The sequence below is a fragment of the Harpia harpyja genome, chromosome 17 (assembly GCF_026419915.1).
Source record: "Harpia harpyja isolate bHarHar1 chromosome 17, bHarHar1 primary haplotype, whole genome shotgun sequence".
Classification (NCBI taxonomy): Eukaryota; Metazoa; Chordata; class Aves; order Accipitriformes; family Accipitridae; genus Harpia; species Harpia harpyja.
In genome coordinates this window covers 15674786-15688152 of record NC_068956.1, presented here as the reverse complement: position 1 = coordinate 15688152, position 13367 = coordinate 15674786, and the positions used below count along the sequence as shown (strand labels likewise).

Here is a 13367-nt window from a genome sequence, read left to right as displayed (position 1 = left end):
GGGCTGTTTTCAATAGCAGGTGGAAGCATTGTTCCTTTAGCGACTGTTTCAGACATTACTGTGTAATGTAGTCCTCTCCTGTATAATTCAGTAGTGTTTTGGTATAGCTCATCTCTCTCTGAAATCAAAGCCTTTCTCGTTATGTCAGTCAGAAGTACATTGGACTTAAGCTAGTAATCCATAAACTCTTCCATACATGTTCAGCTATATCCATACGAGCTGTCCTATTGTGAGAAACAGTAATGGTCTTTTCCCATTTATGCGCCTTTCCTTTCCGATTAGTGGTAATATGGTCACAAAACTGCACACCCTGAAAAAATAACAAGCCAGACTGTGGACTGGTGTTTACAGTCCTCAAAAACTATCACTTCCAGTAGGGTTTGGGGGACTGAAGCTGAGACCAGTGTTAGTATCAGGGGACCACGGAGGTTGTGGCTGCCCTGCTCAGCTTTGGTTTCTCCACCACTGCTTCATGGAACTCTGTCAGATTGCACTGGTACAGCTGGAGGTAGAAGATAGGTCCACATTTGTTAGGGTAAGCTCCTCTCTTCTTTCCTGAAGGCTTTCACCCATTCTTGTAAATTGCATTTTACATCTAGTTCTCCAATGTAAAGAGACTCTCCTGAAAGGCCATCTCATTTGGGAGGAGAAGGACAAAGGCTTCCCATTGCCACCTATTTCTAGAGGGCACATTTAAAGAGCTCTCTTCTGACCTCTGTAAAAACAGCAGAAACCTCTTTAACTTCACTGAACTGTATTTCCTGCAGGATAGGATTTCTCACAAGAGAATTTCAGTCAGAAAAATTACCTAGACAGTGTTATGCATGCTCCCAGGGAAATGCCAGTAGTTTCAGTGAAATAGAACTCCCATTCATCTCATCTCTGCCTCTGCACTAACTAACACAGGCAGGCTGTCTGACCAAAAGGCTGCTGCAAAATGCCTTTGTGTATCAAGAACTTGGGGGAAGCACAGTAAGAAGTGATTATACAGTAACTGTACTGATGAAGTTACATAAAATGAACTTCCCTATGACCCTGTGGTTTCACTACCAGAATAATATGAAAAGAGAGAGCCAAAGGTGGCTGCTAGCTGTGACATGACATCAACAGGGAAGTTAAAGGAAAGATTTGTTTAACATGCTTTCATTTACTTCTTAGAATAGTGATGACATTACATTAACACCACCAAAAAGTGAGTCACATACGTAATTGCTGCTTGGAGCTATCAGGATCTATAAAAGCATTTTAGCTGTGGTCTTGGGAGACAGAAGGTCAAACCCTTTCTGCTGCAGCAAGGCTCCTTGGCAAGCTGGGCACTATGCAATACCTCCTACTTTGTGCCGCCATCCTCCTACCTAAGAGTCTTGCTTTTCCAGCACAACTTAAAACTGAATCATGGAGCAACACAGACTTCGAGAATGTAAAGGTATGTTAGCAGGGGCACAACATAACTGCATTATGAATAACCTGATCTTTGATTCAGCTTCCTTTCCTGTCTGTTTATATTATATTCTTATCTTACATTACCACAACACTTTCTGCAGAGGTGATATAAAACAATTTAAACTTGCTGACTAGCTTAGGCACCCTAAGTCTAACTTACAAAAGAGACCAAGTTCCAACTGGTAAATAAAGGGGAGCATGTCATTTTTAAAACATCTCAAAAATATTATGTAGACTACACTGGAAGGCTGCAGATTTGAATGCTCTGTAAATTGTGTTTACTTAAAAGGACTGCTTGCTTACAGTGTTTCGCTGCTATTGCAATTCTTTTTATATATGCTAATCTACACTACAGAGAGAACAGCATTTGGTAAACTGAAATGGGAAGAAAAAATACATCTAAAACTAGCCGTGACTGCAGGATGATGAAACAATTTAATCAAATGTAAAATGCATTACCAAAAGATCACAGATACACGTATTAATTTTTATTTTCCTTTTCTTCTTCCAGGCATATCTTGATAAATTCTTTCCAGTTCTTACAAAAACACGAACCCTAAGCTTAGAAGAGAGGATTAAAGAAATGCAGAGGTTTTTCCACCTGACTGTAACTGGAAAATTAAATGCAGAAACAGAAGAAATAATGAAACAGCCCAGATGTGGAGTCCCCGATATAGAAGATTACAAAACATTTCCTGGAAATCCAAGATGGAGAAAGACACATTTGACTTACAAGTTAGTGATGATTCAGGTTTTACAGGGAAAGGGGTTGCTTTGTATTTAACTATGTGGGTTTTCTTCACACCCTAAATGACATTAATCTGTTTCCTTTTGCTGTCAGGATTGTCAATTATACACCTGATCTACCCCAAAAGAAAGTGGATGATGCAATTAGAAGGGCTTTTATGGTATGGAGTGACGTGACTCCACTGCAGTTCCAAAGAGTATTCAACAGACATGCAGACATTGTGATTGGATTTGCACGTCGTGGTGAGAATACCTGTCATTTTTAAAATGCAATGGTCCATATTTGACTCAAAGCATGTATTTTTATAGTCACAGCTTTAACAAAGAACAAAGAGTTTGGAATTATTCTGAAGTCTGCATAAATTTTATCTTCCATCATGCCCCCAAATTTACATGTTATGATTCAGTTTTACTCCTATGAAACCATTAGAAAATCCTTTCAGAGTTACAGCTGTGAAATGGAGGGAGAATTCAGCTCCAGAATGACACCCCTAAATTTAGATGTTCAAGGCTCTGTCTGCCTTGACAAACAGTGCAAACTAATGGGAACAAATCTGTAGAGCAAACCAGCTGGTTCTGAAGATCTAGCCTCCACACGCTGGATTCAGGCAGGTTCAGGTGGATTTACTTTTGTCCAGATCTAGTCTGGTTCCCTGGACTAAACAGTCTTTGGCAGCGGGGATGCATTACGTTTGGCCATAGAGAGTATCTTCTGGTTGATTTTTCTTCTAGAAGGAATCCCATTGGTGCACTCCAAGATTGCACCAAGGTGCAAGCCAAAGCATGGTAAATGCGGATGACCAGTAGAGTCACTTCAGAAGCTCACTTGTGATCCAGACTAATACATGAATGTAGCCATACCTTTAACTTGTGCCTGGCACCTAAACTGACTCAACTTAGCCAAACTAAATGCCTACTTTAAGGGTAGCTGACTTGTTCTCTAGATGCATTGACAATATTTCCTAGATCTGCATTGACTCCAAGTGAAGATCAGACACCTGGCTTACAAGTAGATGACTGCATATAAACACCAAAATGTCCCAAGCTCATGCTTCACTGATGGGAAGCATACTGTGTTGCCATGAAGAGTTGACTAATGTGCCAGTCAGTGAGAAAGGATCTTGCAAGTTGGAATAGGTTTTAATCCCTTGTCACACACTAGGACTAGGTCTCTTCTGCCTCTGTCAGACCTGCCCCGAGGTCCACCCACATGATCTGGGGGAAAGGACATAGGCATTTGAGTCCCCAAATACTCCTCAATCAAGTCAGAGGCTCACTGAGGGGTAGGGGGAAATTTTCAGAGCTGGTACAAATATACCGTCCTGTCAACTCCTGCACTCGGTGTAGGGAATGGTAACATTCCACATGCAGTGTGATAGAAGTAGGTAATAGACTGTACCCCAAGGCTGGGGGCAAATGAACTTAGCTCTTCAGGAACATGGTTATCTATCCCAAATCATTGTCTTCCAGTAAAATCAGTACAAGTGAGAATGTCTGCAGCTAATACTGCCCAGCACTTTCCAACACTGAAAACATTCAGGCACTTATAATGTTGTCAAGCATTAAGTATTTATTCTGAAATAATCTCTGATTGCTGCCTCAGAACCACATTTCTGACAAAGGCTCAGAAAAAATGTTCAGCTCTTTCTGAAACATGCAGCAGCCTTAATTATCAAATACAAGTCTTGAACTTAAGTCATGAATTTGGAGAGTGTTTCCTAAGCCTTGCTCCTCATTTTTACAACTTTGCTGCTATCGTAGGATTTTTTTTTAAGGATTGGTAATGAACAAAACTAGCACAAACAAGCAACGTGCTTCAATTTGCTGAATTTAAACATTACAGCTGATGCCATCTGATGACATTTATTTCTTTTCAAATACAGAGCATGGTGATGGATATCCTTTTGATGGAAGAGGTAACACGTTAGCTCATGCATTTGCACCTGGAGAAGGGCTTGGTGGAGATGCTCATTTTGATGATGATGAAAGGTGGTCAGAGTCCAACCGAGGTAAAACCCACATGTGTGTATGAAGGGGAAAGGCAAATATTGTACATGTTAGAAGAACACAGTCATAGGAAATGCCTTCCATAGCTCTTCACGTTTTGGTACCATTTAAGTACCAACATTTCTGTTCTTTTAAACTAGCTTTCTCAGTACTTGTGCTTCATTATCATTAGCAGCTACACAATGCCTGTTCCGTCCATATTTTAAAGCACTTTTCACAGGCTAAACAAGGACTACAAGCTGCTGTTTTCTACAAAAATTATGAAAAGGTAAAATGACTTGCTTGTAGGAATAAGGTTCACTAAAAGCAGAGCTGGAAAGAGACTCAGGGTCTAGATGCATATGCAATGTTTTTATTAAAATATTATAGTTACATAAGAAAGATCAAAACTCTGAGGTCTCATTCCAAGGGAATGAAAGATATAAACTCTCCTGCTACTTTGATTCTTTGTATGCTAAAAAGAAATGCCATACCTTTAACATACTTTTCTATGCTTCTGTGCTGCAGAAGTCAATTTGTTCCTTGTTGCTGCTCACGAATTTGGCCATTCTTTGGGACTTGCTCATTCAAATGACCGTGAAGCTCTGATGTACCCTATCTACTCATATGTGAACCCAGCAACCTTCAGACTTTCAGAGGACGATAGGAGAGGAATTCAGAAGTTATACGGTAAATTCATGATGAGATTTGATTTTCAAGATAAAACCTACTGGGGTACAGGTTTCACTGCTCTCCCTGATTGCAAGGTCCTTGTTATATTACCAAAAAGAAAGAAGAGGGACAAACTTGGGAAAAACGCATTCCTGTATACTCCATCACTATGTTCCTTCTGTAGCGTGTCCCCACTGTAACCAAGAGGCGATGGAGCAGCAGTGCAGCGGCCTGGTGCACTGTCTTCCTGCACGCCTACATATTGCCAAACAAATCCTGTGGACCTTGCTCTGCAAATCAGCTGTTCCAGTGAGTGGAGCTACTGGCAGGGAAATGAGAGATACTGTGGCACTTACCAAGTCAATGGGACAGTTCAGTGAAGGCAGAAACTACTCAGCAGTAGGAGTGGAGCATAACCAGAATTGACCCCACGGGGTAAACTTTGCCAGGCTTGCTTTTTTTTAGGCACCACCTTCCTCAGGGCATGCTAGAGGAACACTAGGAATACAACATAGTTGCCTGTGATGTCAATTTCCAGTACAGTCTGCATGTTTTGTGCTTCTTTCCCACAGGGAGAAAGTCGTCAAACTCTTGAAGAAAGTGCTTCAAAAAGACCAAAGAATTCACATCTGGTTGTTTTGGTGTTCCAAACCAATTTTAATCCTCTAGCTGATTAAAGTGGTAAACTCCTGGACTGCACTTTCTCTCCTGGACTGCACTTTCTCTCCTGGAATTTTTATATTGATTTGTTTGCACTTTATACAATTTCACTTAACAATTAAAAAACCCTCAAACTTGTATACTCTGTTGTCTAATTTTTTTTTTTTTTTTTATTTCTGGCATTTCACTGGGGGATTAAATAATGCCTGTACGTGTGATAGACAGACAGACAAATATCTTTCTGAATAGAGGAACAGGCACCTAAAGAGTGGGTGTGCATTTACTGCTGGGGTTACAAACCCTGTTCCTGGCTTGCTTTCAGTTCCCATGCATGTCCCAGCCCTTCACAGTACCTACTGCTGCATCCTCAGAATCACAGTGTGCTTCCCATATGGCTCACACATAGAGGAGTAGATCTCCACAGTGCTTCCTTCAGCATGGGCTGGGATGCTTTCCCAAAGGGAACAGCTTTTCAGCTTCGTGTCCTCCCTGGCTTGCCAGAGAAGCAGGTTTGAGAAGTAGTAGACTAGGATTCCCATTGTCCACTGTGGTATTCAAACACCTATCAGGTATTTTGAAATTTAAAAAAAACCAAAACAGGAATTCTCCTTCCCTCCTTTGGAAGACTAATCCCACATTGCCAGAAAACAAAACCAAGCACAGACAGGCATAACCTTGGAAACACTAGGATGACCTCCTGGTTGCTGGAGCTGGCCAGTTGTCCTGGGGGCCTGAGCTGCTCTCTGCTGCAGGGTGGGATGCCTGTCTTCCTGGCGTAACTGAAGAGCTGAAATGACATGGGAAAATGCATCTTTGTGTCTCAATCCCAGGAGAAAATGGCTGTGCCTTCCTGGCTCCCTGAGCAAAGCATCACCTGAGAAACTTCAAAGCCTCCACTGGGCTCAGTCCTTGGAGAGGCTGGGAAGGATGTGATAAGAATAGCTTTGCGCACAGGCACTGGTCTACAAACACTGGAGCTTTTGTGTATATTTAGCAGGATAAACTCTTATGGGACCAATGGTTTCTCCATTAGGAGTTTTTTATGCTCCCTAGTGGGGAGAGAAGGCTGCTTTTACCTCAGTGCATTTGCCAAATGTGCACAAAGGTCTAGTGTCTCAAAAGCTTGACAGCATTTCCCAGCCTTTACCCAAAAGTCTTTTCCAGTTCAAGAGCTGGTATTGCAAGGGCTCTGAGTCCACATAAAACTGGGAAAAAGTTTTGCTCAGCCCCAGGTTTGGTGCAGGACACCTGAGAGAAGGAAGTCTGCTCACAGGCAATGTGGGACACAAGAAAGTGGTGGCATCTTTTGCAATTCAAGGGCCGGGTAGAAAGGAGGAGAGGCAATTTTAATCTAGGTATACTCAGAAGACTCACGTCCTGCTCTCTCAACCACTAAACATAAACATTTCCTAGGCTAGCATCTAAACACTAATATACTTCCCAAGGTAGGCCTAATTCCCAGTCAAGTTTCTGGGTACCAACTGATCTCTGGGGTTTGTTCCTGCTGGCTCCCTGGAGCTAGAAGGGAGGTGAAACAAGTTGTAAGGAATGAAGGTCAATTCCTCTCTGTCACATTGGGAAACTACCTTTGCTCCTTTCCTTCTGACCTCTTCTAATCACTTCCTTCCTAGCTGACACTTTACCTTCAAGGTACTGCATCAGAAAAAGGATCTTCACCATTCATGAGATTCCCACTGCTCTGTGATTGCCTTGGATGTGCCTCCAGCAATGGCAAGGGAGCAACCCTACAGCCACCTTCTCCATAAGGAGAAGGAGCAACCAGCTGAAGAGGTGAGGAGAGAGAATTAGAGCTCCAAACCTGCCCAATGAATAGCAGTTTATTCCATAAAGATTTCCTGTTAGTCCAGTCCATCTAACCTAATATCTGCTGCAAGAAGCAGCACCAGATGGTGGGATGACTGAAATAAATCACTGACAGACATCCAGAGTGTCAAGGCTATGTAAGGATAGGGTATGAAGCATGGTTCCTTCAAGTGCTTCCCCCTCAGAAAGGTTTCTCACCTCTGGTAAGACAGAAGTTTGAAAACACTTCCATCAGTTACTAGCCATTTCTTCCACATGAAGCTCAAAGATGAAGTAGCTAGTGCTAAGTGGATAGGACTCTGATGGCACAGGTGTCTTGATGTATGAGAAAATCAGGAAGTCCCAGAATAGAGGGGCAGATCCCAGACTGCATTAAAGACTACGAAGAATGGGACTAGTGAGCTCCATGGCCTGTGTGGGTGCTCGACCAACTTGCGTCGACCTGGTGAGTCCTGGAAAGATGAAATGTTGACAGAAAGTATTCTGTTCTCTTGGCCAAAGTCCCTACAGGGAACATAGCAAAAAACAGAGACACACCATGCTCTTTATTGAGCTCAAGTCACTCCTTATTGCTTCTTAAAGAGAAAACAGGCATAGAAGACAGGCGTCATCAGAGGAAAGACTGTGCAGAAAGAATCATTCCTGAGGATGCATGGGACAATCCATGCGCCATGCTGGAGGAGGCACTGTACTGACAAATGAGGAAGGCATGAGAACAAATACTTGACTGAAAGTAGCATATCTGTTTTCTAGTGTACAATTAATTTCTGTATGAACTGAGAGCAATGGGATAAAATTCCAGAGGTGTATTCCTCGGAAGACTGTCCTGACAATGGGACTCATCTGGAAGACAGCTTCCAGTGAGCACATGAGCTGATGGGCCTGCAGTGGGGCTGTCACAGAAACACTAGGCCAGCAGTGATATACTTCAGAAGTCAATTTTCTTTAATGATATCAAAATGCAACGGTCAAATTGAGTAGAAATGTTATGTGATATTGAAATTTAACAGCCAGATTGAACAGGAATATTAGGTTGTAAGTGCTGTGACAAACACAACTTATTTACAGGTTCAGGATGTCAGTTTGGAACTATCATTACACAAACTGTAACCAAATCTAAGCTTAGAATGATGATTCAAAACACACATGGCACTCACCAATAAGGCAAGGCACTCAACCCCAGGGAGTTTCCTTAGACAGCATCTCAATCTAAGGGGAGATTCTCCAACCGCAGACCCGCTGCTCCAAGGAAGACTGGCTCAAGGGGGTCTTCTGGTGGGCTCCATTTATGCCCTAGGTCAGATCGGGGCTCGTGGTCATATATGGTCAAGGGTCTAGAAAATTCTCTGGACCAAAGTGTTTTGTTGGATGAGGTGCTTCTGGCGGGCTCAGGTAGCTGGGGTATGTGACTTGGGGCACTCTGTGTATGTGACTCCAGTCACCACGGGTACCAGGTGGCTTGACCCCCAAACCACAGCTTCTAGTTTAACCCTTTCGTTCCAGCGGTTGAGAAGTTTTGATCTTTATTGGGGCAGGTGTACCTGCCACAGGGGCCAGCACAAGGTGGGAATGAGGCACCCTTGTGTCTTGAAGAAGGCATCTCCGAGAGGCAGCAGCGCTCAGCTAGCATCTCCACAGCATGTGAAATAAAGCAGGAGCCAGGATTTTTGTCTTCAGAGAGGGCAAAGGCACCACCGATGAGCTGTCAGCAGCATCTTACCTCTTGCCGAGCTCCTGCTGTGCTTCCATTTGCACACAGGACCTCTTCTTTGTGGAAAATGGCTGCCACTGGCACACCTCACCCTGCTTACTAGATGTGAACTACGCAATATCTGCCTCCATCTAGTGGTACAGCTCGGCAAACTGCACTGACTTTACACCCTGTTGTAAAGTGCATCTTACCTGTCCACAAGCCCACAGCAGTTACTACCATACATCCTACCATTAGGGGAAATCAGGGACGAGCAAATTTAGCAAGGGTCCTGCTGCCTCTTCCTTCTTCACTTTATTCTCCTGCATTCCGTGCAAGTTTTTACATGCTCTCTCTAGTACCTATGTGAGGACATCTACGTGCATTATGTCACTTAAATAGCATCTGCTCCCTCCTCTTCCACACAGAAGAAGAAATGGGTAATATCACATAGAATTTTGTTTTGGTAGGGCTCTGAAGTTTTGTTTGCTTGTACAACTGTTCTTTTAAATAAAATATACTTAAATGCAGCTTTGCTGTTCCACATAGTACAACAAGCAGCAAATGAACTGTCAAATGTGTTAACATTTCTGATGTGTCCTTTGACCATCCACATGTAAAGGATAAGCTTTACTCCTGTTTTAAAAAGCCATGGTTACTACCCTAAAGAAGCTATTATTGGGTCTTACCCAGTCATTCAGGTATCTTGAGCCTACTCCATCAAACAGGGAGTGATATTCTGAGAGGGCAAAGTTGATATATGTCTGATAGAATTGTGCTCAAGAGATGCATAGGACCTGTAGAAAAATACTAGTTTTAATTCACACTACAATATTGATTCTACTCCATCTGCTGTCTAATAAAAGTCTAAGACAAAATACACGTTCGGATAATTTTAATTGTACCATTGATTAACTTTTCTTTTTTTAGAAGTGCTTTGAAATATAATTGTCTTATATAAATTTATCTGTCCATATAGATGTATGTACAGATTAAATTTGATTAGTATAAATTGAAACAGTATCACAGGTTAGTTATTTTATTCATCTGAATAAAAGCCCAGTGCTATGCTCTAGCTTTTTTTCATTATCTAGATTTTAAATATTTATTATTTTATAAGGTTTTGAAACAGTTTGTATATCCTACAACATAAAAAAAAGCAATGAAGTTTGTTGTTTCCTGAGCCATTAGGAACACTGCAGGAAGAGTCCTCATCTCTTCTCATCTGCCTTTGCCAAATAGAACAGAAACAGCTCTTTACTCAAAGCACTAGCAATTTCTACAGTTTAAACACATACCGTTTTGAGGTGAGCAGGGGGGACTTACCAATCCCCCTCTCCTACCCTTAAGTTACTGCTTTTTCATTTCACATTAATCTCTCTACAGAACATCCCTCCTTTTTTTAAGACATTTTTAGATTTTTTTTTTAATTACTGTGTCCACATTGTCTCCTCTTCTCCTTGGTGAGGAGAAGTGTTTGGCTATGCTGGGGTAATGCACATTCAAACAAGACCTCAGTCCTTTCTTTCCATCTACCATTTTTCCTACCCAACAAGGTAGGTTTTTCTTGGGAATTACTACTGTATGTTTGTCCTATTATACTCTTGTCTAGGTGGTCCTTATGGGGGACCCAATACTGACCTACACAGATATTTTTTGGATCCAGTATAGCTGTCCTTATGTTTGACTTTTTTTTTTGCCTTTCTACAGGTTATATCCTTAAATCCAACCTGCTGTTCCAAGCTTTGCAATCTGCCCAAGTGCTCTCTCTTACACTTCTTTTACAAGGTTATTTTGCCAACGCTGTCTTCATTTGGCTATTTAATAACTGTCTATCTCACTAATTTCTGAATATTTCTCTGTTTTCTTTCTCATTTATATACAGTTCCATCCAGGGCCCTCTTTCCTTCTCAGATGAATAATAAAAATATATATTTGACTTTACTGGCTGCTGTTCCTAAGAGAAACAAGGGTACTGCCCTTGGCACCCTGTCATCTGTGATGCATTCAGATCCAGGGATAACCCTGCCATTAGGCAGCTGAGCTCCCACCCCAGTCTGTGCAGAAAGTTGGCTTCACACAAAGGCTCCTGTTGTTTCAGCTTTTATTTCTATAATGGGGCTTAACTGCTAAATAGTCTAGATGAGGGCCAGCGATACCTGGTATTAACAGGGAAATAAGATCTCTGGAGAATAAATTTAATGACATCAGCAGCAATTCCAGCCTTAGCAATGTATACTAAAGCTGCCACAGGTAAAAAGCTCACAGATATGTGGTGGAAAAGAGATGATGAGGTGCAAAAGTATGAAGTATGGCCTGTCACAGTACCATCCTCTTGACTTTTCCTTGATAGGTTAACTGGAAAATTCATCCAACTTGAAGATGCTTTTTTTTTTCTGTTTTTATAAAATTATATCTATCTTAAACAAAACCCATCTCAAACAAGATATTCTTAATGTACCATTAATGGTATCACAATTATGTTTTCAGTTTCAGCAATGTCAATCTGAAGTATCTCCGCTGACGTCAATGGAATTATTTTGGATTTATCTATAATAGTAAAATTGTTAGCAAAGTACTAGAGAAAATATTACCTGTTTTGATTATTGTTACAGCAGGAACCACCTCAAGCCAGAGAACTACTGATAATCACTGTTGGAAAAGACTGAGGAAAATTATTTAGGGGTGGAAATTGTTACTGTTTTCTGTCAGCCCTAAAAATAAAGTTCACAGGCAATAAAACAAGAAGCATAGAGAAAAGCAGCAGGCTGCTCAGAGATATAGGAAAATATGGAAGCCCATCCACATCAGAAAAACAGAAAACACTAGAAGTCTTCATCTTGGCCACATGAAGGGATCTAACAGAGCTGATATACTGAGTGTAATGAAATATTCATTATTTCTTGTAACTCAAAAAGTGAAGTACTCCAAATTAAATGTTATAGGAGATTTTAAATGAAGAAGGATGTACTTCTTTTACACAGCAAATAACTCAGTTATGGAATTCACTAACATAGGATATTCACTGACAGTAGAGACCCAAATTTGTAAATGGAGTCTAGAAGGCTTAGACATATTTATGTAGCCTAACAGCTATTAAACATGAGGGCATGGTGGCAAATGGTGGCTCACTATCTTGCTGAAAACCAAAGGAAGGATCAATGTAAATTTACCCAGTTTTGCTAACATTGCAAATCTTGCTATAGGCATGTCGTGGTTTAACCCCAGCCAGCAACTAAGCACCACGCAGCCACTCACTCACTCCCCCCCACCCAGTGGGATGGGGGAGAAAATCGGGAAAAGAAGCAAAACCCGTGGGTTGAGATAAGAACGGTTTAATAGAACAGAAAAGAAGAAACTAATAATGATAATGATCACATTAATAAAATGACAACAGCAATAATGAAAGGATTGGAATGTACAAGTGATGCGCAGTGCAACTGCTCACCACCCAGCAATCGACACCCAGCCAGTCCCCCGAGCGGCGATCCCCCGCCCCCACTACCCCCAGTTCCTATACTAGATGGGACGTCACATGGTATGGAATACACCGTTGGCCAGTTTGGGTCAGGTGCCCTGGTTCTGTCCTGTGCCAACTTCTTGTGCCCCTCCAGCTTTCTTGCTGGCTGGGCATGAGTAGCTAAAAGTCCTTGACTTTAGACTAAACACTACTGAGCAACAACTGAAAACATCAGTGTTATCAACATTCTTCACATACTGAACTCAAAACATAGCACTGTACCAGCTACTAGGAAGACAATTAACTCTATCCCAGCTGACACCAGGACAAGGCAAAAGGAAACACCTTGTCTGCAAAGCCAGGAGTTGTTAACTTAGCAGTTTAATCAAAGAATTAGTATTATACCAGATATAATTATTGTAGGGAAAAAAAGGTGGGGGCGGGGAGAAAAGAATAGTAATACAGAAAAAGTTTCAATAATAATATAGCCAAAATGGTTAGCACACTTCCTACTATTCACCCCTTTCTCTGCCACTGTGCTTACCGCTCCCCAGCTGCTCTGCATCCTACAGTTCTCGGCGTCAGTCTGAGGGGAGTGTTACAGTGAGTCACCGGTGGCCCGAGTCCTTCCGAGGAGTTGATGATGTTGTTGACGGTTTCTCTCCCTTCACTCTAGAGCTCACCTTTTGTTGTGCTAAACAAAACAAATTCTATTTTTAATAAACACTCCAGTTTTCTACTCAATCCGCTGAGTTCTCTCCCATTCATCAACATCCTTTTGAAACTTGTAGGCCCCAGAAATGGATATATTCCAGCAGTCATTTATAATGTCAAATAAAAGGGTGAAAAATCCAGAAAACTCCCATCAACCCCTTCTGCTCCTTT

At 41.7% G+C, this 13367-nt stretch overlaps 1 protein-coding gene across 1 annotated transcript; it reads left to right on the top strand.

Moving 5' to 3' along the window:
- Positions 1-1239: 1239 nt before the first annotated feature.
- On the top strand, positions 1240-5648 carry MMP7 (matrix metallopeptidase 7). Its single transcript, XM_052812973.1, has 6 exons — positions 1240-1426; positions 1955-2178; positions 2285-2433; positions 4074-4199; positions 4705-4866; positions 5421-5648. The coding sequence occupies exons 1-6, from the start codon at positions 1319-1321 to the stop codon at positions 5441-5443; spliced, it is 792 nt and encodes a 263-aa protein (XP_052668933.1). The 5' UTR covers positions 1240-1318; the 3' UTR covers positions 5444-5648.
- The last annotated feature ends 7719 nt before the right edge of the window (positions 5649-13367 follow it).

What these genes read in the sequence shown, in the direction of transcription:
- MMP7 (XM_052812973.1), top strand. Translation starts at nt 1,319, where the DNA reads ATGCAATACCTCCTACTTTGTGCCGCCATCCTCCTACCTAAGAGTCTT. An exon ending in CAGACTTCGAGAATGTAAAG is followed by an intron (nt 1,427 to 1,954) that starts GTATGTTAGCAG and finishes TTCTTCTTCCAG; the next exon opens with GCATATCTTGATAAATTCTT. An exon ending in AGGAATTCAGAAGTTATACG is followed by an intron (nt 4,867 to 5,420) that starts GTAAATTCATGA and finishes TCTTTCCCACAG; the next exon opens with GGAGAAAGTCGTCAAACTCT.